Source organism: Takifugu rubripes, chromosome 15 (assembly GCF_901000725.2).
Source record: "Takifugu rubripes chromosome 15, fTakRub1.2, whole genome shotgun sequence".
NCBI lineage: Eukaryota > Metazoa > Chordata > Actinopteri > Tetraodontiformes > Tetraodontidae > Takifugu > Takifugu rubripes.
In genome coordinates, this window is record NC_042299.1 from 11,641,179 (window position 1) to 11,668,556 (window position 27,378).

Below are 27,378 nucleotides of genomic sequence, written 5' to 3' on the forward strand. Positions count from 1 at the left end.
GATGGTAACACATGGTGATGCTGCTCCTCCGGAGGAGGCGCGGAACTGTTACAAATATGCTCCTTTAGCGGTCTCTCCCTCTCTCTCTTCTTTTCTCTATATCTGCCCCCCCTCCAGCAGTGGTTCAGCAGAACAGTCCAAATGATCGAGGTTGTTTTTAGGGAAGAAGCTGTTAAATAACAAAGCGCCTCATCTGCCAGCCGGGATTTCATCAAGTGCCAGTCTGTCTCTCTCTGTCTTACACAAACACACTATCTTCCGAGTGGAGCTCTCACACACACACACACAAACACACAGACACACGCACACACCCCTCCTCCCCCTCCCCTACTTGTCTCCTTCGCTCTGCCCCCCCCCTCTTTCTCTCTCTCTCTCCCTCTCTCTCTCTCATGAATGTCACCTCTACTGATGGTGGCTGCTGGAATTCACGCGCCCATACTCTCAAAACCGCTCGCTGACTTTGGATGGGAGGGGTAGCCGGTGGAGGAGGTGGGAGGGGGCCGTTCGGCAAGGACTGTGGGAAAGGAGCCTGCTGTCGGAGGCAGAGGAGCAATCTCTGCCTGTCTGTGTCCATGTCTCTGCTCCGTTGCCTCTTCCATCCCCACGCAGACCGCCAGCATCCCGCCTGCTGTTCCACCTCTGGATCTAAGTGTGCCGGTTTGCCGCTCGGACCCCCGGCTCTTTACTCCATGCTGCCACATTTACACGGAAGGCAAAGTTGGACTTCTGCGGACAGCACAATTGGTGACACAATGTTTGATTTTCCACATGCTTTTAAGACCAATCTAGCATTCAGGATGGCTCTACTTTTCTTCAGTAAAAGTCTTTTTATATGTAAAACTAATTGAGCTCCTGCGCGCTGCTGTGGTCGACATTTAGTTCTTTTGCAATACAATCTTGGTGTGAAACATGAGTGGGGACGAGGGTTAGACAAATGCCGCTGGTCTTATCTTTTTTGAAATGCAAAATGTGTCCGTAGCACTTTTCAGCAGGCTCTGTTATTGTCCAATTTCTGCTCCGAGTGTTTTTACACGGGACTGCAGGTGAACTTGAATCTTTTCCTGTTCGTCTCTAAGGGAAGCCTCCAACCAAACTCTCTGCTGATAACCCACTTACACCCGGATCTCCCCTGTGGGGGATTTTCTGTTACGCTCTAGTCCTCCTTTTTTTTTTAGATTTTAATTTTAATTTAAAGAAGGCACAAAAGGCAAACCAGTAAAGGGCTACTGGGAAAAAAGAGACCCCCCTCCCAAAGGTGAGAGGGGGGGGAAGATGGCAGCTCTTGCCAGCACTCTCATCAGACAGAAACGGGCTGTCAAGGACGACCAAGCCAACCGACCGGTAGCCAACAAGCGCAGGCCCTGTCCGAAGAGCAACAAGTCCTTGTGCCAGAAACAGATCCTGGTCTTGATCTCCAAAGTACGTCTCTGCGGGGGTCGAAAAGGTCGAAACGAGAAAAGACCGGGTGAGTCTCTGCTATGGTTTTCACTTTCCTCTGCTGGTGATTTGTGGTCAAGGTCCAAATCGTAGCTACGTTCATGAATCATGTGTTTTCCTGAAAGAATTCATACAGTATAGAAAAGCTTTCATCTTTAACATAAGAATGTATAATTTTGTATTATGTGCAGTTTTGTTTTCTCATATTGATCTAAATTAATAATTAACCATCTGTTTGCCGATTGACTTGAAAAGTCAACAAAGTGCTAATTTGTATTATTAACCTGTCCAACAGCATTAAAAAATAAGGAATTTGTTGACACTTTGTTAATCTGGTTGACATAGATTTTGAATTACAGCTCCGCATTTATGGGTTCCAAACTTCATGGAAGGGGTATTGAGTAATTTAATTAAAATGTGATTCCCATTATTGGACGTGTACAGACGCCTCTGTTAAATGTCAGTGAGGCTTTCTTGACACCTCCAGCAACAACACAGGAGAATCCAAGTAAAAAAACCTTTCCTGTGGTGGGGAAGTGTGTCAGGTTTTCTGATGTGGCGTCACTTTGAAAGAGCGAACTTCAACACTGAGTAACTTCATGTGAAGAGCTGCCGACATGCTGCTTTCTCTAAAGCTTGTGTGTGAGGCAAGGAAATCTGGAACATCCGAAATAATGTTAGAGACCTTGCAGTTGCAGGGTTGTGCTCTGTGAAACATTAAAAAAACAAAGATTTCTGTTGAATTTAAGGATATTTAAACACTTTCCATGGTTTTTAAACTGCACTTATGCATAAAAAGAGAAGGGAAAATAATGCAATCAACTCATTTAAGCTTTTTTATTCTTTTGCTGGCCTGCTATATTATTTAAATCATGAGGAATTGCTCGCCTTATTCATGCACAATTATTAAGCGTAGTACATGAGTTAAATATTCATGCAACAGTGACCCTGTGCAAACATCCTTCATAGAGGCCACATATTTTTATTGCTAAAACAGCTAAAATTGTATCTTTGGGTGGAGAACTGATGAGAACTGGGCTGTGATTGTCATTTAGTTTGCATTCATGCTTCATAAATGAAATCCAAACTCGTACTAACAAGGCACCAAGCAGTAATAGAAAATTCCGCTAGAAGTCTAATGCTGTACACCTGCTGGCTACTTGGGGTTGTTTTTGGTTTTTTTACCGTCTCTGAAGAGAAGCAAACATAATTAAAGTAGCGGTATTGCACAATGCAGGAATTCTATCATTCCACTTTAAAGAGACTTTTTTTTCATAAGGGCAAAGTGTGTGAAGTAGAAAAGTGAGGTGAAAACCTCAAAAATATTCCCTTTTCAATCACTTCTTATGTTCTATTAAAGGTCTCACCCACTAGTTGCTGACTATAAGCTAAAGATTGCGTTGCGGGCTGAAACATGTGGACATGCTAACATAAAACAGTGCCTTAAACATGCACCACTGACTTATCCTTTATCAACATAAACTCCTGCAGCGTCAACGGTGCTGGACGAGACAGAAATTCTGCTTGAGCTGCACAGAGCCCACTTAAGAACGGCAATTTAGGCAGATCTGGAGTGAAATGAACATTTCTCTTATCTCAACTGATGTCTATGATGAATGTAACATATCTGGAGTTGCGGTGCTGCACTTCTCAACATTAAAGCTTCATTTCTTTCAATATTTGGGATGATCAGAACAAATTCTACATATAGGAGTCAGTGCAGAGTCAGGATAAAGTTCTTAATAGGTGGGAGTAAAGTCTCACCAGTCTGTGCTCTCCATTGGTTTGCCTGAAAGACTGCTGAATTTTGCAGGTAAAAGGGAAAGATCATGGATTACCTGTGAGTGTTTATTTAAAAATGAATGATTTCTTCACGCATGGCTGCAGTTTCTGTTAGAGATGGGTTCCACAGCTTTTTTCCAGCTGCCACAGCAGCATCACACTGCACTCGTTATTTTCTACTGACTAAAATGTTGGGGTCACATATTTTGCATTCATGCTGCACCATTTTCCTTATTTTACCAGACTGTCCTCTGTTCATCACCATCCTTCAAATGTCCCCATATACAAAAGACCCCTTAAAGCCTGACCGATGAATAAAGTATCCCATTGTCAGTGATGTGCACTGCTGCCCTCTTTTCAAATCAATCAAGCTCATTAATGTATAGTGATTAATCAATAATCACCCTCTTAGTTTGTTCAAGGTGGAATCCGACTTGAGAAGGGAGATATATTGAACCACTTGCCCCTGTTTATTACCTTTAGCGCTTTAGAATTTACAATGAGTGTGGGATTTTTAAAAATTTTTTTTTTTACAGATGTGTGCATGGAAAGACAGCCATTAAAAATGCTACAAAATTAGCAGACATGCAAATATTTAAAAAAATGATGATGAGAGGCAAAGCAACAGCTGCTCGGTGTGTTTGAGATCAGCAAATCGCAGTTCTGTGGACAGCGATGAGGATTTAAATGTGCTTCACAATTGGAATTGCATTATTTTCACCAGTGATATGGCTTGTACCAAAACATTTCATTTGGGGGGTGGGGAGTTCTTGTTGCCTTGGGCATCCCAGCAACACAACAGAGCCTGATTTCATGTGTCAGCCTCATGCTCTAGCTCTAATAAGCAATTCCAATATGAATTTCAATCCAGCATGAGCGCATACGGGGTTTGGGATTATTGCGCAATGGCTTCTGCAGCTACAGCAGCACCTCACGCTGAACTAAAACACACTGCAGACACAGACATCTTGTAGATTTGAGTGAGCTATTTGGCATGCGGCTGTGCTGTAGTATGTCGTATGAGTAAGCGTCCGAGGGGCCAGTCAACGGCCCAGATATCGGTCCCGGCTGGCGAGCAGTAGACCGGGTTACAAGGAGAGATCCAGCACAGGATAACATTAAGCTGACCCGCAGAGTTCCAGCCTACAAAACCTGCTTACTCAACAACACCTGATCAGACAGTGCAGTGTTGGGTAGCTTCTCATCAGAACTTTACTGTCTGTGACAGGGTCAGGCAGAGAGAGAAAGAGGCCGGGAGAAAGAAACGGGCAGGGAGGGCGAGTCCGCAGAGGTAAACAGTGAGTTGATGGAGAGAGAGAGGCTCTAACTGACATTGGAGAAAACTGTATCAAAAGGTGGAGGTGGTTGGAGATGAGGGAGGTGGACAGACATGAAGAGACAAGAAGAGAGGAGGGGAGAGATAGTTGTGGAGATTAAAGGGAAGGTGGGTGGCAGTGCAAAGAGCTGTGAATCAGCCCATCATAGAGGCAGAATCTGAAGAAGGCCATGAGGTAAACACAGGGCCAACTGCCACAGTGCCTGTAAACATGAAGAGCATCTTTGCTTCAATAAGCTGTTTTTGTTTTTGTGCACGAGTTTAAACCATTGGACAATACTTCTCAAAAAACCTAACGGACGACTTCTTTGAAAGAGCTCCAGCAACCTAACAGCAAACACACGCCATCTACCAAACAATACTCTTTTATAGCACCTCAGTGCTAATAAAACATGTTGTTGATCACTTGACAGCCCATGATGCGACCTGGAAGGCCCAGTCAGTGGCCATGAACTCAGCAGCAGGTGGAACACTAATAATGCTGTTGAACATTGAGCCAATGATGATGATATGACCGGATAATTGAAATCTGTTTCATGTTCTTGCAGACTGGTGTTTGCGTGGAGCCTCTCCATATATATGACTTGATATCAGCATGGTTGATTTGGCTAATGCTAGTTTTCTTCATACTGTTCCCTGTATCCGAAGTATCCTATCATTTTTGGCCATGAACCCCCTTCTAAATCCACTATTTAACAAATTGTGAGGCTGTTTCTATATGTTATAATATGTTTGTTGTGCATCATTTGAGTGATTAGAAGATATTGGAACTGTTGCTATCAGTGCTAAACTAGATTTTCCTTCCAGCAGTCGAATATCAAGATTTCATTAAAATTTAAAGAGTTTCCAACAAATGACCGCTTGCTGATTGGCAGCATCCACACAAGATTAGTCACTGCGATGGAGGTCAAACAATTTCTTGGGATTTTCAAATTAATTCGTCAAATGGGCCTTAAAAACCAGGGACGAGATAGTATCAGATGAGGGGACACATATACGAGGAAGTGAACCCGTTTCCCGCCATGTTGAAGCGCTCGGTGTTTGTGTCTCCATTTCCTTTGGCATCATCTTTAAGATGCCACCTTTATCCTCCCAAATAAACCTGCTAAACCAAATCAGGTGGTGATTTAAGTTGACAAGGACAGATTGAATTTGCCTCTAACGAGAAAAGGACATTGAGGATGAGAACACCTGTAGAGGTAATGACGAGAAAAGGAGAGAGCGGGAACGAGTAACTGGGGCAAAACATGACGCCCATGCAAATGCATCAAGAAACGCTGATAAATATTAAATGTTCAATTTGTTAGAACTTTTATTGTTCCCACAAGTCTTATGGGTTTCTAACCTGAGGCTCACCCTAATGAACCCTAACGAACAGTGACAACTCCTTAACATGACACATAATAATGTACTTTACTGTATCTAACAGAAAACAGTCAGGGGAAAACAACTCACAATTTAGTTTAAAAAAAACGTAGGAGCCAGACATACAGTATTCGTCCCATGCTGGTGAATTAAAATGCAGCACAGTACATAATATGCATTAAATACAAGAAAGCAGAGCAATGGTGTTTTGAGACTGGTCCTCCGGGGTGCTTCAACTATTAGAACTGCTAGATTACTCATTATTGTGAAATTTCCAGTCATTACGGACCTACACACCTCATTAGCCCTGTGTTTTTCAGAACCTCTTCTGTAGCAACTAGGAGGGGCCGGCCATGATGTCTCTCACATGATTTTTGATCATTTTTGATCATCCTGCATGTCACAGTCTTAACCATATCTACTAAAATCAACAGGAATGCACATTAAGGAAAAAACAACCCAGGAATATTTGCATTTAAAATGAAAGATTCTGTGGAACTGTCTCTGCTGAGTCTAATCTGTGACACAAAGGTTTCCCTCCCCTAAATGTGCTTTCTTCTTTTGTGTGGGCTTGTGCGCATTTGCCGGAACCTTTTAGAAAGAGAAATTAGTCCGTTTTTTAAAAAAAAAGCATCATCCTTTGTTGACCATCTCCATGTGGTTATCGGGCTTTTTGTTTACCTGCGTGATCATCACGCGATCTGACAGAGGTACAGAGGTCTGCTCTCCCGTGGGACTGCAGAGGAACGGCTGTTTTTGTTCTGCATATATTAAAGCGCCTATTTGTGTCCTTGCTGGAGGGTCGATGGGAAGGTCAGGTGAGGCACGCTGCGATGATGTTAGGGGTGGTGGTCTTGCTAGCATTCTACTGGACAATCGTGGACACTAAATTGGTCAAACTGTGACGGCTGTAGTACTCCAGAACAGCACACAGCTCCACATCTCCCGCGCTGAGCGTGTTGTTAGCCGCCATTGATATGTTCCTGTCAGAATATGCTAATGAAGCACATATGTGAATATCAAATGTGCGTCGGGGAAACGGTGTGGCCCTTTGCTCCGGCTCATGTTTGACACGCTCCTGTCAGCACCATTAATAAGCAGCAATAACTCTCACTTGGCAAACTGTTATGAGAAATGATTTATGAAGCCTTGAATTTCAAATCACAAGGCCATTGTCAGGGTTGCAGGTGGCACCATACAGCTTTTCCCCTCCTATTCTTTCTTGAACCTCGCCCTGATCCTGACACATCCCTTCTCTGACATCCTTTTTTTGGAGCCTGTCGTCTCCTATCTCCTCACCTATCCTCTCATGTTTTGTCACAGATTGTGCCGCTGCCCTTTTCCTTCCCTCCATCCAGCCCCTTCCCCTTGCCTCTGTTTTGTTAACCAGCACTCATGACTTCATTCTTCCCTCTCTGTCCTCACACTTTACAAGTTCCCACAAGGTTGGTAATTACGAGTAGCACTGTAGAGCTCGTGGCCCACTTTGGAAAAGGAGAAAAGGAGGAATCATGTTCTCCTATTATTAGAAGCAGAATCAAATGCCGCAATAGTGACAGACTCTTCTTTTCCTTGCATGCACACACACAAATACAGTATCTGAAAAAAACGAGCAAGAGACATGAAGACACAAGATGTTAAGAGGGGAAGGAAGTATCGGGGAGTCCTGAAATCCTACGCCAAGGAAAACCCCTGTAGTTTGCTCCAGTCAGAGCAGCAGCAGAAGAAATGTCCTTGGCTGCACAGTCATGCATGCCTCCAATAATTACCTCAACCTTATCGGGAACAGCTCGGCTAGTGGGAGATCAGCGAGCGACATGTGGCGTTCAAATCAAGTCCGTTTAATATATTAGAGCAGTGATAACGCAACAACGAGCCTCATACTACGCCGATTAATGATAAACCTCAACCGCTGCTTATATGTAGACCAATTATGCTTTAGTGTCCTTGATGGCGGCCATGATGCACGAAGCGATTACCTTGGCTTCTTATGTGCGCTGACCTCATTTGTACAGACACACGCATAATTGCGGTGTGAATGGCTGCACTATAGCGCCGGGGCAACGGTCTCCCCCAGGTGATTTTTGAATTGATGACAGGCATCGCCGTATAGACAGAGGTTACCGCTTCAACGAGAATATTTTAACCAGCAGAAGAATCAGCAGACCTTGGCCCTTCTGTGGTGTTCTGGAGGTGGACCCTGTGTGTCCACCACTAGTCTGGCTGAGTCAACGAGCAGAAGAGCAGTGAAAGCATGTGTTGACCTGAGTCCTACATGGTCTGGACTTGGTAGTCGTGGTAGATGTTGATCCTGAACTCCACCGTCCTTCCCCTTGTTCGAATGGTCCAAGGTACATTGCGTCCCCTCCACTCACTTGTGATAGCACCACCGGCTTTTTAAAAATTCACTTTGACTTCCAGCGCACTTGAGGTATTTCTAAAAGCCACATCCCCAGAGGCGGGATTCTCGCTTCTCTGCTCGTCAGCTGCAAGTCACATTGCAGGCTGTGCGTGGAAGAGGTCAGCTGGAAAAGGGGCCTGCTGACAAGTAAACATGCTGCGTGCACTGACAACACCTGTGTGATGATGTACACAAATGGACAAGGGGGCCCTCTTTGGCCAACCTTCCGCTGACCCGGATCAGCGAATGTTGAGTTTTTGGAGGGTTTTCTTCTCGACGCACATGCACACGTGTCCCTCGAGTGATGAATGTAGTCACACAAATGCTCACAGCAGGAAATATTCAGGCCCATCAAGGCTGCAGGCTGTTGTTTCAGCGTAGTTAGTGAAAGACCCGTCTGTAAGGCAGATGTAGGTGCGCTGAGCCTGAAAGATAATGCACGGCCCCCGCTGTCATCTAATGACGGAAGGTGGACATACATCGCTCACACCTGAGTGGAGGCACAGTGTTTCATCAGATTAATCATTCATAGTAGCTTGGGTTTTCACAAAGTGCTGATGGGTTTCATGGCTTTGGTTTGAGCTTTCCTTTGGAGGAGTTGAGAGTTTTTAAAATTCTTCAGAGCTTTTATGAACTGTTCAGATGTGAGTGCTGCAGTCTGTAAGATAACATTATCATTTTAGCTTAAAACCTTTGTTTTAGTTGAGCATTGAAAGCACAACGCTGACAGCTTAATGCTCAACCCTCACTGCCATTTCTTCCTGTCCTTTTCTACTTTGTTAACACCCTGTTTCCCATATTGACCTTAACATTACTGAGATGGACCTGCACATACATGCAGCCATCGGTTGATGTCGAGAGCTGTTATTTGATACGGTTGTTTTATACAAATATCATTGATCAACTGTCTGTATTGTCACAATAGCTGAAGCAGTTAATCAATGAGTAGACTTGTAAAATCCTCAATTTTCAGTTTTGGATCTAGTGGATCCTCCTTTTCGGCCTTTGTCCTTTCAGACACTTTTTTGTGTGTTTAATTTATTACAGTCCAAAAAGCAGCAAAACAGAAATTAAAATTGTACTTGGGCTCTCTGCCTCTCAGCTTAATGGTATATGTAGCTTCAGAATCTCCGTTTTTGTCCATGTCTTTAAAAGAAAATATTATCGCTTCTGGCTCCCTGCCTTAAAAATATGCTCTGATGGTTTGAATACAAATACTATAGAAAAAAAGCACACCTTTAATTCTGAACTTTAAGCCAGTCAGCTTCCTCCCATCATTTTTTTTTTCTGTGCATGGAGCAGGAGAGCCCACACGCTGTGTGTCCTCATGATTCAGGCTTCCAGCTCATGTAAATAAAGCTGCGTGTTGTGCTAATCCGTCCAGATGTTGACTGCTGTCACAGCGCGTCACTGTCTGTCAGACAACTTCTCCGGGGGCTCATGGCAAAAAAAGAAAGTTGGTCTGTCTACTAATGTTCAAGCACATCCTCGATTTGCTCGGGGATGCAGTGGGAATATATATATATATATATATATATATATATATATATATATATATATATATATATATATATATATATATATATATATATATTACAAAGCAGTCACACCCCTGTAGGAAAGATCCTGGCAAATACACAGCCCTAATTTTATTCTGCCCTGGTTGCTTTGAATTTGACCACATTTTCTTTTTGTCTCTTGTGAATTACTTTAATGAAGTTAAAAAAAAACGAGCAGACCTTTAATTTATCCTGTCTAGCGAAATGAGAGGAGAAATGACACCATATTAGGCATGAAAAAAGACACTAATTGTTAAAATATCTGTCAGAAAACATAAATCAGAACAGCAAATATTATACAATGTTTGTATGTTGATTTAAAGTGTGTCTTTGTGTGCGGAATACACACAGGAACATAACTGTTGCTGGTATTTGATGACAGCTAGCACCGCCTGTGTTCTGATTATGCTCAGTTTTGCTCATTTGCACGTTCAACGTTTTGTACTCAAGTGAGCGAAAAGGGTGTGTGTGTGTGTGTGTGGGGGGGGGGGGGGCTTTTAGGATGTTCACGAGTTAGAAAGTCACAAAGTACAACTGTAGCTCGGTGCTTGACACATCTGATGTGTGGAAAAGCTATCACTGACAAACCTCATTTATTTTAATAAGCAGATGAAATGGCCGATATCAAATTTTTCGTAGAAGTTAGGAGAGATACGATGGGGAGGTGGGAATCCAAGAGTTGATAGATGCAATAGAGTTTCATGTTTTTATCATATAGTAAAAGCTGGCTTTTATTGCGTTGGATTAGAATGGGCTGTGTAGGATGGAGATTGTAAAGTTGAAGCCAGCTCCTCTACATAATGCAGTTTTTATGCCCCTAACACCAACAATGGCTGTTGTGATTGCAGCCCTATTGCACAAGCTTCCTGCTGAAATTATGCTTAAAATGTATTTTCCTCCAGCACGTACAATGTCACTCCATCTTGTTTACTCTTTTCTTTTGCTGTTGCTTATCTCTCTTCCCTTCCGTTCTCACTTTCCCCTTTATTTCTCTCTTCCCTTCCGTTCTCCTCACTTTTCCCCTTTATTTCTCTCTTCCTTTTTTGCCTCTATAGGGGACAAGAAATGAACAGTTGTCTTCCTCTAATTAGATGATGTATGAAGTTATTAGGTGCAATGAAATCACATGCAGCTCAAAGAGTGGGAAATGTAAACTGAGGGAGAGAAGAGAGCGCAGGAGAAGAGAGTGGGATGTTTTGACAAGCTGCTTTGAAAGAGAGATGAGGAGCACTGCAGATGCTTGCATGTTACAATGGGAGTAGGTCACTTTTTCATCGATTCCTCGAACCTGGCACACTTCCTTTGGGAAACCATTTCCACGCGTCTCCTCCCAGTATGTTCTGGTAGTCTGAGGAAGGCAGGCAGATTGCACAGTGCCCTAGATCCCTCCCAGGGGAGCACGTGTGAAAGGCACGGGCAAAGTTTAGCAAAGGGAACTCCCAGGTGGCCTTCAGAGGGCTTGCCATGAACTGCTTCATCATCTGTGCTGCATTATTAAAAGGTGCGGCAAAGAAAACCGACTAGTTCACAGAGCAGCCTAAATGACTGGGCTTTAAAGTGAATCGGGGTTCCCCGTGCTGTTAGAGCAGCTGGGCCAAGGCAGAAAGGTGCTGAGCTCAGGAGATAAATTAGACTTCCCCAACATGGAAAAGTGGTTCCTGTAATTGAAGAGGGCAGCAGTGATGCCTGAGAATCAGCGATAAGATTCTGCGCGTTTCTTAAATGAATGCAAAGTATGCTGCAGGGACTCTGCTCATGAAACATTCAACCTTTCTATTCACCCCTTCCTCTGCACCCAACCCCCTTGATTATGTATCTTTTATTTAGCAGGAGATGGACTAACGCTCTCACTTGACTTCATCCTCTGACAGTCCAGCTTCTACTAAAAATACTCGTGCCGAGACAGCCGACTGAGCTTAACTGAGACGGACCAGCAGCTACAAAATTTTAATTCATTGTGTTTTATAAATCCCCAGTGTGGGGTGAATTAGTCCAAAACTGTACCTTGGGCAATTCACTAATTAACTAAGAAATTGTTACTGAATACTCAAAGCATAAATCCTTCTTTTTGGTGCTAAATATTTTCATATCTTTTCTCCTCTTGAGAGCAAATCTCCGACTTCTGACAAGGGACACGACAACTGTGCACAGCTTTGTTGTCTAATAACTTTAGAAGCCTGGATTTATGAGCGTAAGACCAGGGAAAAGTCCAGTCTCCAATTTTTTGTCTCAGCCAAGGCTTTTAATATCACATATATGGGTTATGGTTGAGGGTTAGAGAGTGGAAAACCAGCATTTACTGTATTACAACACACCGAGATGACATTGTAAGATTTGTATTCGGGGTGACTCCACAGTCTCAGGTGAGAGCCCGGAATTGTTCACTGACTGTAAACAACAGCTGAGAAAGCCAGTAAAAGTTATACCCCCACCAAGAGTCGAGGGACAAATGAAGAGTGCAAAAACTGGAACCGTCTCGGCTCTGAAGGGGTGGCAGCTGCACCGGTTTAATGCAGCGCTGTCGCTTTTTCCCCCTGTGTTTCTCTGCAGATCCACAGTTAAAGGGCATCGTTACCCGGCTGTACAGTCAACATGGATACTATCTGCAGATGCAGCCTGACGGCACCATGGACAGCACACGGGACGAAAACAGCTCTTTTTGTAAGCCTTTTTTTGTGTGTATTTGAGTTCTGTCCTTTGACATTAATCTTATAATTCTTATTGTGAAAAGCATGCCCTCACACTCACACACAGCAGCTGAGGTCAGAAACGGTAGTGGTCAATCAAAAGGCGGCGGGCTGTCCTGTCCTGTCCTGTGCACACCCAGCTGAAGAACGCCTTTGAATGGGTTGCATTCTGCTCCAGATGCCCTGGGGCTGAACAATGGAGGCTAAAGTCATCCGTCAATGTTTTTTTCCTTAACTGTTATTGAAAATAGAGCCATGTCTCATCAAACTGTCCGTCAGACAAACCTCACCCATGCGCATCGATGCCACCTCTCGGTGCTGGAGAAACAAGAGCAAAGACGCGGCCCGTGTTTACATTTCTCGCCGTGAGGTGACCTTTTCCAGTGAAACGAGTATTAACGTGGCGTTTTCTAAAAATCTGTTTGCTCCACATCCTCCGGAGCTGCGCCGCTATCATGTGTGGTTAATCACTCTCATTACACTAAGCTTGTTTGTGGGAGAATGCTGTGGCTGGGCAGAGATGAGACTGATCCACTATCAGCGACAGGTTCACCCCTCAGTTAACGGACAGATGTTATTTATCCGCCGGCCCGTCCTGATTCTCCTGTCAGATGTTTTTAAATCCCCCCGCTGCAAAAGCCTCGGAGGTAAATCTGAGGATAAAACACTAACAGCAGGCCTCACATTATTTTAGAATGAATGTCTGTAAATAATATCCGAAATGGAGCATGTGGCAGGATTCAGACTGGTCTAACCTTTCTCGTATAAAGCAAGGTGAACATGACATTTCACTTATTTCCTTTCTTTTAACTCTCCATGAATGTATTTATTCTGGCGCATTAAAGTTTGCAGTTCTTCTCATTTTCTTCCGCTTTGCTTCACCTTTTCTCTGCCCCTTTCTTCTCTTATTTTAGCACAGTTTAACTTGATTCCAGTGGGCCTGCGGATTGTGGCGATCCAGGGTGCGAAGACAGGCTTGTACCTGGCCATGAACAGCGAAGGGTACCTCTATACTTCGGTAGGTGCACCGAGAATTAACGTACGTTGTTTCTCATTATTCCTCATCTCTTTGGACGGGAAATAACATTCACATGAATAAAATTTGAAAGACCCATCAGCTGCAAAATAACTGCCATTTACAGCAGAGACGGTATGGCTGAGATATTTAGGGTCTTAGAAAAAAAAGCATTTTTATGACTTCTGCTAGTTTGACCCTGGTGGGCTACCTTTTATACAATTTTAAATTGACTTTCTCGGACTTAAACTTGCTTTACAGATGAGGAAGCCGTTATTTTCTGCCCAGAAGCTGAGTTTTAATCTGCTCATGCTGTCATTGTTGTTGCTGTCGTTGTTGTTGTTCTGAGTTTACTGTGCTCCGTTTCTCACGCTGATGGAACATGCTTGGCTACATATCCACCCCAGGAAGTTTAGGATTGTTTATGCAGTTCTGTTAAATTACAGGAGTGATTCAGGACTGCAATGTTATGACGGAGGACAGGAGGAACGTCTCAGTTAACAGTTCCACAGAGGGAGAGATGTAGCTGCAGAAGGGTGAGGGCGAATATGCTAATAACTCTGCTGCCTGACTCAAGTCCCTGAGCCAAGGGTGTGGCACAATTGCAGGGTTTGATGGTGCATAATGGTATATTTACCAGTATAGTGTCCCCTTCCCAAGAAATTCCAAAATTTAATACACAGGTATTGTTGAAATGTAACATTTACGGGTCATCGGACTGAACAGACACTTGTCTCCTGTGTGTAACCTTTGATGAGTGACTTGGACCTTTAACCGGAAAGCAAACGATGATTGTAATAATCTTGCTGCACAGTATAATGCAAATGTATTGCCAACACAGTGTAAGCATGCAATATACATAATGGCAAAAGCAAAATACATATTACAAAAGATCCCTCAAAGCATGTAAAGCACCGGGCTTCAAACAAATGCATGTCCCACAAATTCCGAAGGGAATCTCAGCTGCGACAACTGTCCCAGAATTCACGATGCACTATGCAAACATAAAGATGAGCAGAAGGAAAACAGTCCATTGTTCATCAACATAATGGGCAACCAAAGTGTGTAGCAGTGGGGAGGTGGATAAGGAAGTCCATTGCAAATGTACACAGCAGCATTTGTTTTATGATTATTGCCATAACATTTAACAGCATCTTGAGATTCCGCGTTTTAAAAGGATCCCAGTGCTGCATCGTGTAACATTTAAATGTAAGGCAGATTTGTGAATTCGGAGCCCTTCAAATTTATGCTTTTTTCGTCCCCATTCACCTTTCCTGTTTCTGTTTTGTCTTTGAAGCGATGTAAGGAAACTGTTACAGCGGCATTGTACGTGGGATACGCGAAGGAGGGCTTCATTGTTGCGTGTTAGACACAAACGCTTCCACATTTACGGTATTATCCTCAGATCCTCGGAGCCCCTGATTAGCATGCAATAGGCTTGCCTCTCTGAAGAGAAGGAGAAGGGACTTCCTCAACACCAGTCAATAGCAGCGCTGGATTCTGACCTCTTCTTGTGTAGAAGTACATTATTGTGCAGTAGAACAGCTGTGCTCTAGTGCAATATCACGCATGCCTGGTTTTATTACCTCTATGTTATTCTCCACAGTGTACATAATGCACCTATGTTGCTGGGAGAGGCAGTGCAGGTGGTGTTCTACAGCACTCCATTCATATCGCTGGGCTTTGTCAACTTGTTCTGATTTGCTTTTACATTGAAATGACTGCGAGGGGGAATGTTTTCATGTATTGTAGCTCAGCTCGTCGCTGCCTTGGAGCAGCTGAGTGGATGAATGAGAGGCGAGTCACTTCCTTGCAGCTATGCTCTCATCTCCTTACATCTACATGTCTGTCCCCTTCAATAATCTGTAAATTGTTCCGTTCTATGACACCAGCTGATAGAATTTGTGGGGCCAGGGTGTAAAAGGAGTCTGAGGAGTCCAGTGCTGCTGTGTCCCCGACACAGAGCACAGCCTCATTATCTGTAGATGAAAACAGAAAATGGCTGATCCTGATATAAAAATAGAGCCTGGCTCGATCCTCTGCAATTGTATTATCCATGCGAGAAGGAGAAAATGGGTGGGTGTTCATTTACAAGTAGCCAACAGACCCCAAAAACCAATCATTGTGATTATAAAATCAAATCCTTGGAATTTTATGACGCACAATCTTAGATTTCTCGATCATAACCGAGATTGAGATCAAACGAAGATGAAACTGTGCAACAATTGAGGCTGCGCGATACCATCAGGAACAAACCTATCTTCAGTCACTTCGCTGACATTGTGATAGGAATAACATGTACTCGTTCATATTAATCTTTTATTAAATCGTACTTTCAATCACTAGATGTAGTTGCCCCGCATATGTTGTGCTTTAATTATTTTAGCGGACATAAAAAGCTGTTGCAGGGAGATGAATGGAATTCATTTTACTTTACTTCCATTGTGATGAGCGTTGGGCTAAACTAAGTCAGGGAAATTCCTAGTTGGGTTTTCTGTAATATAATTAGATTTAACTTGGGGTATATCAGATTATTAAGAATAATTATCCTTGAGGTTCAATGAGAAGAAGAATAATTATCCTTGATTCACTTATTTAAACGGGGAAAAAAACGGTATGATATCATAGATCATCACCGATGGCTGATGAAAGCACTAAATTTAATCATTTTTGGAGGCATTGATTCTTTTTTGTACCATTTTACTACTCAGCCCAACACTACAAATGACATCGCAAGGATTCAAAGTTGAAACTACACAAGTCCATCAAGAGTCCGAACCCCTTGATGATGATGCATGTGGTTAATCTTATCAGCCTATGATCACTTTTTTGTCAGTTGTCAGCATATTTGTCACGTTTAAGTGAATTTCATCCTCTAGCACCCAGGTTGGTGCTCCATGTCCTACAAAGGTTGTTGGTTGGATCCCGGACCCTTGTCTGTATTCTATATAATTACATACAAAAATCTATATAACAATACAGTATAAACACAGAGAAACAGTACATGACCATTTTATCTGCATCTGTGCCATCCACATCAGCCTTTTGAACAAGCGTTCATTTATGGTCTTCGGGAGGCAAAAATGTGACTGGTTCCAAATCAGCCGTGTTCTTTTCACGACACGTTTTGCAGCAGCACAATAGTGACTGTTTTGGTTTTGTGTAGGCAGATGACGCTCGTGCTGGACTGACAAAGAGAGAGAGACACCAGCGAGGAATAAAAGACCTGTTGGAGAAAAGCTTATTCCTGCTTTTCTAGCCGTTCTGTGGCTGGATGTGATTGTGGTGTGGGACAATACCAGCGGCAGGATGGCTGTCGCCACAGGCCAGGGCATTACACGTATGACCACATGTAGAGGACAGACTGATGAATACGCAATAACAAATGCAGAGATTTCAGGGTTGTTTTTTTTATATAATCCACCCCAATTCCAAGATCCCTTCAGGTGTTGGTGCTGACATGCAGTGGGATCTCAGATGGAGGCAGCAGGCAGTGTGTCACCTCTGTCAACATTAACTCTGATTTCAGCCACATTGTATTGGCAGGGGCCTTCCAGCTGTCAGTCAACACTGCACATTACCATCCACTCTGCCCTTGTCATGCGAGCACGCCGCCCACACACAGAGACAGACCGTACCGCGATTCGGTCACAGTGTGAGATAGCATTAACTGCCAGTCTCATTCTCCGCAAAGCCCCCACTTCATAATCGTGTCTGTGCCAAACTGACTTACGTAACGTGTCGTGTCGTGCAACAACAACATCAGCAACATCAGCCCTGCTCATGGCAACGTGTGCGCGTCTGTGCGTTGTCTGCGTAAATAAAAAAGGATGTGAGTGGGGCGCTATAAGGGTGATGTGGTTTTATGGAAATGCGGTTGTATTGCTACATCTGGGAAGATTTTTCAGACTGCCGGAGATTACAATGGAGGCATGAGGGGACAGTCTATAAACGCAGGAATGCCGTGTGACGCTGTGACCCCTGCTGTCGGAACAAGACACTACAAATAACTACATGCCCGATATGAAACACGTGCCTCGAATTCCAAAAGTGCAGCTAAATTTTCCAGGCCAATCATTCTGAAAGCAGAGAGATATCACACGGAGGTTCAATGAACTGCATATTTTTCACCCTAGCCGATTGTCTCATACGTGTTTCCCTAGAGCATGCTGGGAAAGGGCCCGATTTAGGAAGCGTACCGTACTACTCTGCTGTCCCTTTGTGATGGCACGTGCGTTCCCGGTGTATGGTGAGTTAAGCATCCCGAAGCAGGTAGAATCGATGTAATCAGATATGAGGAAAGAGGTGGTGCATGTGGGTAGAGGGGGTGGGTGTGGTGGCGGTGGTAGTGGTGGTGGTGGAGTGTGTGTATTGGGGGCGGTTGCTGTTCTGCATCCTAAAAAGGTTGTTCCCATCTTGGGGATTCTCCGCACGGACACCGCACGTTGCCTTTCTCCGCCGCTTCCATTTAAATGTGTTTGCAGCTTGAGACACATGGAAGAGAATCTACCTGAGACCCTCAATAAGTCACGGTCCATTGAAGGGGAGGGGGTCGCATTCAATCTCTCGTGTGGAAATGGCTATATATATGGAAATACTCTCCAATCACTTAGGAAAAAAGTGCAGCTTTAACACATCCCAATTAGAGTGACTTTAGCGTGTGTTACCCAGGCAGGTGACATGTAGTCTGTGCACTGTGGGTGGGAGCTTAGAGGTTACTTCAAGGTGAGTCTCAGATATTTATAGCATTAATGGGACAAGGTTATTTGCCATTGTGTTTAGTTACAGTGGACACATTTTGACTCATTTAGTTTTTCCTACGTCCTTTCTTTGGTCAGACCTGTGGAGATTTCCAGCAGCAGGCTAATTCCAGGGGGCTGATTATGAAGGGTTGTTTTAGGGTATCTCATGACAGAGGTTGAGCTCAAGGGGGTGTCGCTGTAGTGACAGGCTCTCAGGGACATCAGGGTTAAAGGGTGGGCTGCAGGTGACCGAAGCCCTTATTCCTGCTGAGGTCCTGGGGGAGATGCAGAGAGGCAGGCCTCTTTCTTTCTCACTCTTCTTAATCTCCTTTATTACCCAGCAACCCTTCTGTCCTCTCCGAGTGATCTTCTCCTCTATCCTACCTTTCTCCTTCTCCCCCGCACTTCCCAACCCTCTTGCTCTCTGGCCTGATTAATAATGAATGAAGCAGATCATCTATCGATCCCATCCCTCTTCTGTGTTAGCAGCAGCCCGAGATATCAAACCTGTCAGAGGTTATTGAAAGATATCTCCGATTTGGCCGAATTTTCTCCGTGATGGTCGTTGATGAGGTTTGCTAAATTAAGAGTTTTGTGTATTTAGAGCAGAGGGGGTAGAAAGATCTATAAACTCTGGTTGAAGTGCACTGAAGGACGGATTTGCCTCGTCAGCTCAAGGATGATGCCTGTCTGAGAAGGATAAAGTGATGATACGCGGTAACTGTGAAACTGGAGGTCTTTTCCACCTTCTCAGGCTACTTTAGGGTCTTTATTAAAGCTCACCTGGGTTGTGGTCCTCTGGACCTGCTTCTGTCATCCTCAGACTAAGGGAAATTCTCCACTCAGCCATTTCAGCCTGCTGCTCTCACTTAATCAATCCAGCAGATTGGCTTTGCACTCTGACAGGAGAAGGACCCTGTCAAGACCCTGATGGAAGCTAAGAGAGATGTATACATGCCCCTATTGGTTAATACCAGCCGTCAACATTACGCAGGGTTCCTCGTGGTGAGGGCACAGAGGCAGGAGAAGAGCTGCTGGAACACGATCTTTCACAATAACTGTCTGTATTCTGGCAGTTGATCCATGGTTGGGACGTCTATTCGAATTTAACCAATCAGGCAAAACTTCTCGGGAGTAGCCTAAATTACATGTACTTTAGATTAATAAAGTAAGACAAAGTATGTACTCTAAAGGCTTTCCAGTCTGACAGATCTGCTAAGGTTGCTCGCCTTTTATTGCTTGTGACCTCTGAAAAGTGCACCGAGGCAAATATTAGCAAATGTAGCCAGGAGCACAATAAAACATTAATGGACAGTAATAAGAGCTCGTGATCACAATATTTTAATCCCACTGGATTTAAAATCACAAATCAAACTGTCAAGTATAATTATAATTGGACGTTTCTGTATTTTAAAGGTGAAATAAGTAAAACAGACATTTTCAATAATCAGTTAACGCTCATTTGTTTGTAGGGGTTTAACCTTTGCTGTGTTTGTGTTTAATACATATTCATAACCACTAAATATTTATGCCATTAAAGAAAAGGAAGAGGTGCTTCCACTATGGAGGCGGTTGCACCACCAGGGCTCCCATCACACCCTTCAGAGCAATGTCATTACAGCAGTTTACTGTGTGATCCATCTGATTGTTTGCCCCAGAAATGACTGACCTGGAGTGTCCACTAGGTCAGATTTTTATCATCCTTCCATAAATATTATCTTGTTTCGAGATCGGCATCCCCTCACATTTCTTCTGAGAGCGCGAGCATCCAGAATCGCCTCCCCTAAAAAAGGAAATTGACTGTGTAATTAAAACAGATGAATCGAGTAAAGTGGTTTGACGTTAAAAATCGGGGCCTCTCTAATGCTCTCCTAATCCTGTAGACACAGATTGTACAGTCCATTAGCTAAACTTGTTTCTCAGATAAGAGACTTCCGATGACTAAAAACCCTTCATCTTCATCAGAGATACAGTATTAGATAAAGCCCGCCAGATCTACAACCTGATTCCAGAAAAATATATCGATAAGACTGAGTAGGACATTTTCTTAATTGTTCTGGCTTTAAATTGACTTAAAAATAAGGGTTGCTCTTGGTTGGCGAAGCAAGGAAATTAGTAGAATGTCTTCATCAAACAACTGCTTAGCAGTTTTTTTGCAATCATTACGAGCTTAGTAAATTTATCAAGTCTGGGTTTAAAAAAAATAAGCTGTTTTTTTTATTTTCTACTGAGATTGTGAAAGTCTAATAAAAGCTACATCTCTTACTTCACCTATTGTAGACTGAACTGAGTGGCGTGAACTCTGGTCTTCTCTTTATGGATTCTGTAAATAAATACTGAAACAGGAAATTATTCACCCAAGGAAGCAACTTCTTTGATCAAGGACGCCAGTGAAGCTGTCAAAAGTAGCTTATTATATCAATGGTTGCTCGAGATTTATTTTAATTTCTATTCTTTTTTTTTTTTTTTACAGGAGAACTTCACTCCGGAGTGTAAGTTCAAGGAGAGTGTGTTTGAGAACTACTACGTTACGTACTCCTCCATGCTCTACCGCCAGACGCAGTCGGGCCGCTGCTGGTATATCGGTATCAACCGTGATGGTCAGATCATGAAGGGCAACAGGGTAAAGAAGAACAAAGGAGCTGCACATTTCCTGCCTAAAGTTATAGAGGGTTGGTCTCCCCAATGCCGCCTGAATAAACCCAACGTTTTTTCAATCTGTCGCACTAACAGCTTCTGTCTGTCGTCACGCAGTTGCCATGTACAAGGAGCCGTCGCTCCACGAGCTCCCCAGTGAACCGGTGAGTCCTCCCTGCAAGACGGCGAAGACGTCCGACTCACCGTCCCTGAAGAACGGGCGCAAAGAAGCCCCCAAGGCTGAGGCATCATAGCACCGGAGCCTGAGGGTGGGTGGGACAAGGGGCAGCGGTGATGCCGGGAACAGGGCTGCCCAGCCAGCTCTGGAGACGCTGAGGGAATGGTCCTCGCTGACCACCACAGGTGTACGCTGCAAGATGCTGAGGATTAGCAATCCATGAGTATACCTGAAAGGGGAGCCCCCGCCCCTCCCACCTGCCACTAGGACCAAAACCCAGGACCAGATCCAGAACGACATCCCAGCCCCTATAATCACTCACCTACTTTGACATTTTCGTCCTTCCTTTTTTCTCTAGCTTCTCTGTCCTACTGCCTGCTTTATTGCACTGCACACTCACCAGTCACACGGTTCCAGTGCTGACTCAGCATCATAATCCAGAACCACGGGTTTCCCCTCTCTTGAGCCATAAACTCGGTAACAACAGCTAAGCTACTCCCCAAGGTCCAATAAAACTCCAAATGATGTGAAACAGCTCCCAGAGGAATGCCGGGGTCAGCCCGATAAAACGATCACGCTCTCCTTTCTTTAGTCCAACTCTTAAAATTTGAAATCATGATTGAAATGGAGAGAAAACCCCCAGTAAAAATGACTGAGAAAACGAACGGGAGCATACAGTAAAAAAAGGGAATAGTTAGGATTAGAACACTGAGACAAAAAAGAAACATTTACTTGAGAGGGAAATCATTGAACTAGTCTTCCTTGGAGGATGAGCCATAAAACATCTTGAGTTTTTACTTCAGACTCTTGATGAGAGTCAACTAAGCATCAAGCAATATTTCTACCAACAAAGAATGAGAGCGGCACCTTCTTCTCAACCTCTGCCAGGCGACCGCTTATTACATCTGCGCCGCAAAGGCCGCAGAAGAACAATTGGGTCACGTTTCCAAACCGGAGCAGATCTGAACTCAGTCGCCTGCGAAAAGGAGCCGTAGTGTGTGTTTCACTCAGCATCTGCTGTCAGCATAAAGCCAGGTTTGAAGTCAAACATCAAAGCCGGAGGAGCCTTGGAGCCGCAGCACTTGTTATTCCGGGGATGTCAGGCAGCTTATCCACTCGCTAGCTTTATCAAATCACCTTGGAAGAATTGCCCTCAAAATTGTAGTCCTTTGAGTGAACATCTTGATGTGATTGTGTTTCAGCCCCTGCGAGCGGCCGTCTTCTGCGGCCACACGTGTGTGAACGGGTGACACAGGTGGGAACTGTCCTTCGGAGGAGACATCTCCGGGATGCGTCTGTCAGTTCGGAGCTTTGACAAATCCGACGTAACAATCTCAGTTATTTATCTATTTGCTTTGAGTGCATTGATTGATTCTGATTTGCACACTGTCTTTTGATCAGAGATGAAATATACATATATGCAATGACCCGATGGAGGTTAGTGCTGTTGGGCGGTCGTCAGTTCCGTTCCGTCTGAACGCACAGTTGTGGCTAAAATGTTCAGTCAAGGCGAACGTACATTGATACCGAAAGGAGACAGTTTTATGTCCCCTAACTGTGTCAAGAAGAGTGATGCTAGCTGAGGTGGAAAGCTAACGGTAATACTCATTAGCCACTCACTAAAAATGAGATGATGGCGACGAGGGCATCAGCCGTGTGATTTTAATGGTAACTTAATGTGAATGAAGGTTACAGATGTGGAATGCAGGAAGGTGGGACTGAAGGGGAGAGCGCGTCTTAAAAAGGAGGTGGGGGCGGTAATTTAGAGGAGGATGGATCAGCGGGTGGACTTTTGAGCATAGGTAATAAAGAAAGTCAATTCTTGGCAGGTTTTATGTGGTTGTGATAATTACTGGAAGACAAAGAGGTACAGAAGGCACTTTAGGTTTACAGATGGAATTATCTGAAGGGCACTGCAAGACTTTCATTTTCTTGGCTTTCCTAAAGGGAATATCATTCATTTTAAAATGGGGAATATTTTCTTTGTCCTTGTTTTGGATTTTTGCCTACATAGCCCCTTTTTTGCAGTATATAACAGAAACCAACCCCTCCCCGGTGGATTTACAACAGCCTAATACAGTTTCAAAGTTAGTTTCCATCGATTTTGAGATATCAACAACCACAGCAGGAGGCCTCAGCATGCTGTTGGGCATTTTTTTTATTAGGTGACACCAAAATGAGGAAATTCTTTGTGCTCAAACGAGTTATCCTGTTATTGGGCGTTATTTGATAGTTAATTTTATCAGTTGGGACAAAATATCATCAGTTAAAAAATAAATCAGACTTCCCTACTTGCTGTACTGCCGAATGCTGCAGGAAGTTGTCTGAGGGTGACACGGAAAGTAGCCAGAAAAGAACTGCAACGTCCTGTTAAATGTGAAGCCAGGAAAGAATCTGAATGTTTTACTCTGACTATGAATGTGAAGTGAACGTTGATGATAAGTTGTTCGGGGATGAGAAAGTGCAATAGCGACAAAGCTAGGAGTGGAGGTGGCATCAGGGTGGGACTCACCCTGGCGTAGGTGAGTCAAATTCCGAGAGAAAAAAAGGTCAGTAAAGGTCAGTAGAGCACAGGAGGTGTTGGGAGAAAGCGCTGAAGTTTGATTAATCGAAGTCCTTTGACAGTTGGTGCAAAGCTAATAGCGGTAACGTGGGAAATAAAAAAAATACCAGTATGGTTTGTCTGCCCACGCATGAGATTTAAAGTCATAATCCCTTTCCTACACAGCTCCTTAACCAGCCTAGAGCTGCTACAGCCCATTACCTTTCTTTTCCACATGATGTTGACTGTGTAGGTGTCTACGTTCAGTCTGTTTTTGAGGTTTGTGTGTGTCTGTCTGTCAGTCTGTGTGTGTGTCTATGATTAAGAGTAAGGTAAGACAAGTCACAGAGGCGAGAGGAAAAAGAGAGGACACCCGGCTGAAACGATGATCGATAGACTCAATAAAACACAAACAAGAGAGCAACCAGACGCCGATGGGTGAAAATAAAGTTCCCTGATGTCTTCTGCAGACAGCAGAAATCTGGTTTTGTTCATAAAAAAACTGCAATCTCAACTAAGGAGCCGGTTGAACACGGCCATGTTTTCCCACACTGGGCCGGGCTGACGTGCTTTTGTTCCGCTCAGTGTGAGCACCAGCAGCTATACTGTCCTCCGAGACACACAGCCAGTACAGCGTTCACGTCACGTCGCACCTTAACACCAAAAACACCGTGGCTGCTGCTTGAATGTGCATTTTAAAAAGGAATCAACAGGGTATTGTTGGACTTGATCACAATTTTGATGCTGTTAAACTACAGCTGAAGCGTCACCACTTTTGTTGAGAGTCATAGAGATTCAGTGCAACAGCCTGGGGCGAGCTAATAGAGACAAACCTTTGCTATCATTTGATTTTAGGTTTATTATGAGGAGCTGACACAGCATTTTAGCCTCATTCAAGATATATGTAGAAGAAACTGGCTTTAAAAAAATACAGCTGATAAAGTCTGCATTATGGGATCATTTTAAGTTAAAGCTCTTTTACAATGCAAATTAGGCATGTGCCATCTTGAAATCAAGGTTCTTTTCCGTCATATGATGCACCTCTCTGAAAGGAAGCCTCGGCCCATTTTTCCAAACACTGCTGTGCCAACATGGTAAATGTACACCAGCAGCCACTTTACTGTATAAACATCTGTGTAAAACTGGCTCCCCCTAATGGAAACATTTGGTATCTAAACCAGAACCCTCCTATGATTGTGGACAAACTGTGATTTGCAAAGCTTTTTGTTAAAAAAATGAAAAATTGTTAGTTCCTAACATTTTTTGATGATTACACCGATGATTATGCAGCAATAACGGCCTCCTCTGCACACAACGCTCAGTCCCTACTGGAATATGCCATAAAGTACAGATCTGTGTGTGCAAAGCCCATGTGTTATTGGTTTTTAATAATAATAATGGACAAAATTAAATTAGTCACTGCATTGATATTGGTTATAGCGCCATAGGAATTTTCTGCAGAGCATCATATAAACTGCACTGCAGCACTTGTTATTTTCTAAAATATGTGTAATCAAAAATGACAGTTTCTCTGAAGCCGGTGGGAATTTACTGTTTTTTGTTTTCTTTTTCTAAACTAAGAGGTTGGGGGTTTTGTGTTTTTAGCATTTTTTAAAACATAATTTACACAGAAATGTGAGTGGCCTCTCTGCAAACGCAAACCATGTGAAGGATTTTAAATATCCAGTACAACATAGCAGCATGCTTCCAGACCACACACCCTGTATGACTTACATGTATGGAATGCTGTCAGTTTCCACTACAGTATGTAAAATATTATATATCTGGTGTGATGTCGGGTCTAATCTCTTAAATATGTGCTTAAATAGTCACTGTTGTTTATTTGTTTTTGGGTTTTTTTTGTCTTTCCTTTGTGTCATGTTTACTTTTTAATGCGAACTCCTCTGGGGGAGGAAAAGTTGTTGTTCTTCTGCAAATATTCCTCCCTATTTTGACGTGTTCTCGTCTTGCACTGTATCCACTCTGATGCGTCCCCCGAGTGAACTCCATCCAAAACTAAATCCCACTGTGCACCGGAGCTGTGTGTTTGGGAAAGATGTATTCAAGTGAAAACAGCAGGATAACCGCTGCGGCGGCGATGACCTTGCAAGTCTCAGCGTTACGGTCACGCAAGTCTTCCAGAGGGATCCCTTAACCTCATTCTAGCTCTCCTTCACTTTCAGATCGCTAAGATATGCCTGTCTTCCAGGAGAAAAAACAATAAAAATGGTAAAATAACAAAAATACAAGCCATAAACAACAACGGGCCTCGGTGCAGAGCAAGGCCGGAATCCTCAGGCACATCCCAAGTGTTACGAGGGATTTAGACTCGGGTTGGGCTCCTTAAAATGAGAGCCAAAGCAAGTGGGAGGACTGTTGGGACTTCTCTGACCACCTGGGAAAGAGGCGAGGAAGACCAGCAATATGCAACGATCACAAGCCTGCAGCAATGGAACCAGCCGAAAACCGTTGGTTCTCAAGACCGACATCGGGGTTTTATTTAATTCTCTTCAAAGCATGCTTTGTGTTTTGGTTGAATGGCTCATTAGGGATGACTCCCTCTCAGTATCTTCAGACACAAGCCCTTGATTCACTCTCTCTCCCTGTTTGCCATCAGACCTGTGTACATTTCTACACTAACTTCTACATGAATTGAACGGGGATATCTTATTATGGAATATTATTCAATAAAATAACATATATTTGTATGATTGTAAGCAGGATTGCCGTGTTTGCCGTTTATTAACTAACTTCTATCCACTTTCCACCTACATTTAAGTGCTCCACTGGGTCCTGATCTTTGAGCATTGGAACAAGGACTTAATCTAGCAGCCATTATGCATTAAGAAAATACATATTATATTATAATTGAAATCTATAATTCCACAGCTATCACAGCAAGGGAGGATGAAGATTAGAGGATTAGCGCCCAAGAGGCAGGATGAGGACACCCTGACTTCATTAAATTACATGTAGAAAGAACCATAGTAATCTCAAATTTAGAGTCACCTGCACATCTGAATACCCAGCGACAATCTATGCAGACAGGAGGAGGAGGGGAAAATTCAATAGGATCTCCAATCTTTATTCTCTTAGTTCTTAAGGATGTTGATATTTCATAGATTTTATAGAAAATACTGTTCACTGTAGGCACATAAGCATGACAAAATAAAAATATAACCACTGGCAAAGCCCATCCTCTCACCCTTATCTACAAGTCATGTGACACATAATAACAACATCATGTTGGCTACAATAATTTTAGTTGACAGCATTAAACAGAGCTGACTAGTTATTTAACCTTTGAGAACATGCTGCTATAAGAGAAGTGGAGATTAAGTGAGGTTATCTGTTAATTACACATATGATTACCTCCGTGAGTCGGTTCACTTGACTATGGCTACATCATAAAGCCCCGTTATTATAAAGTACAGGCATCATTGATGCAACCTTCTCAATGCAACGGTTTATCCATGCCTCCTTTTTTTGGGAAATGTCTATTACCCATCTATTGCCTTCGACATCTATCACCACAAGCGGTTTAGATTTCTTCATTAAAATGTCAAAGTGGAGACATTATTTTATAATATTTTCCAGTTAAAAGGGAATTTTACTTTGAGGCTTTGAGGATTGTGTTGCCCCACAGTGGGACTGATAGATGAAAATGTCCCACAAACACCATTTCAGGTGCATTATC

The 27,378-nt window shown here is 43.4% G+C and overlaps 1 protein-coding gene across 1 annotated transcript; it reads left to right on the forward strand.

Annotated features, from left to right (window-relative positions):
- Positions 1-440: 440 nt before the first annotated feature.
- fgf11b (fibroblast growth factor 11b) lies at positions 441-26,397 on the forward strand. The gene is made up of 5 exons (XM_003971184.3): positions 441-1,465; positions 12,431-12,541; positions 13,482-13,585; positions 20,798-20,996; positions 21,079-26,397. The coding sequence occupies exons 1-5, from the start codon at positions 1,273-1,275 to the stop codon at positions 21,213-21,215; spliced, it is 744 nt and encodes a 247-aa protein (XP_003971233.1). The 5' UTR covers positions 441-1,272; the 3' UTR covers positions 21,216-26,397.
- The last annotated feature ends 981 nt before the right edge of the window (positions 26,398-27,378 follow it).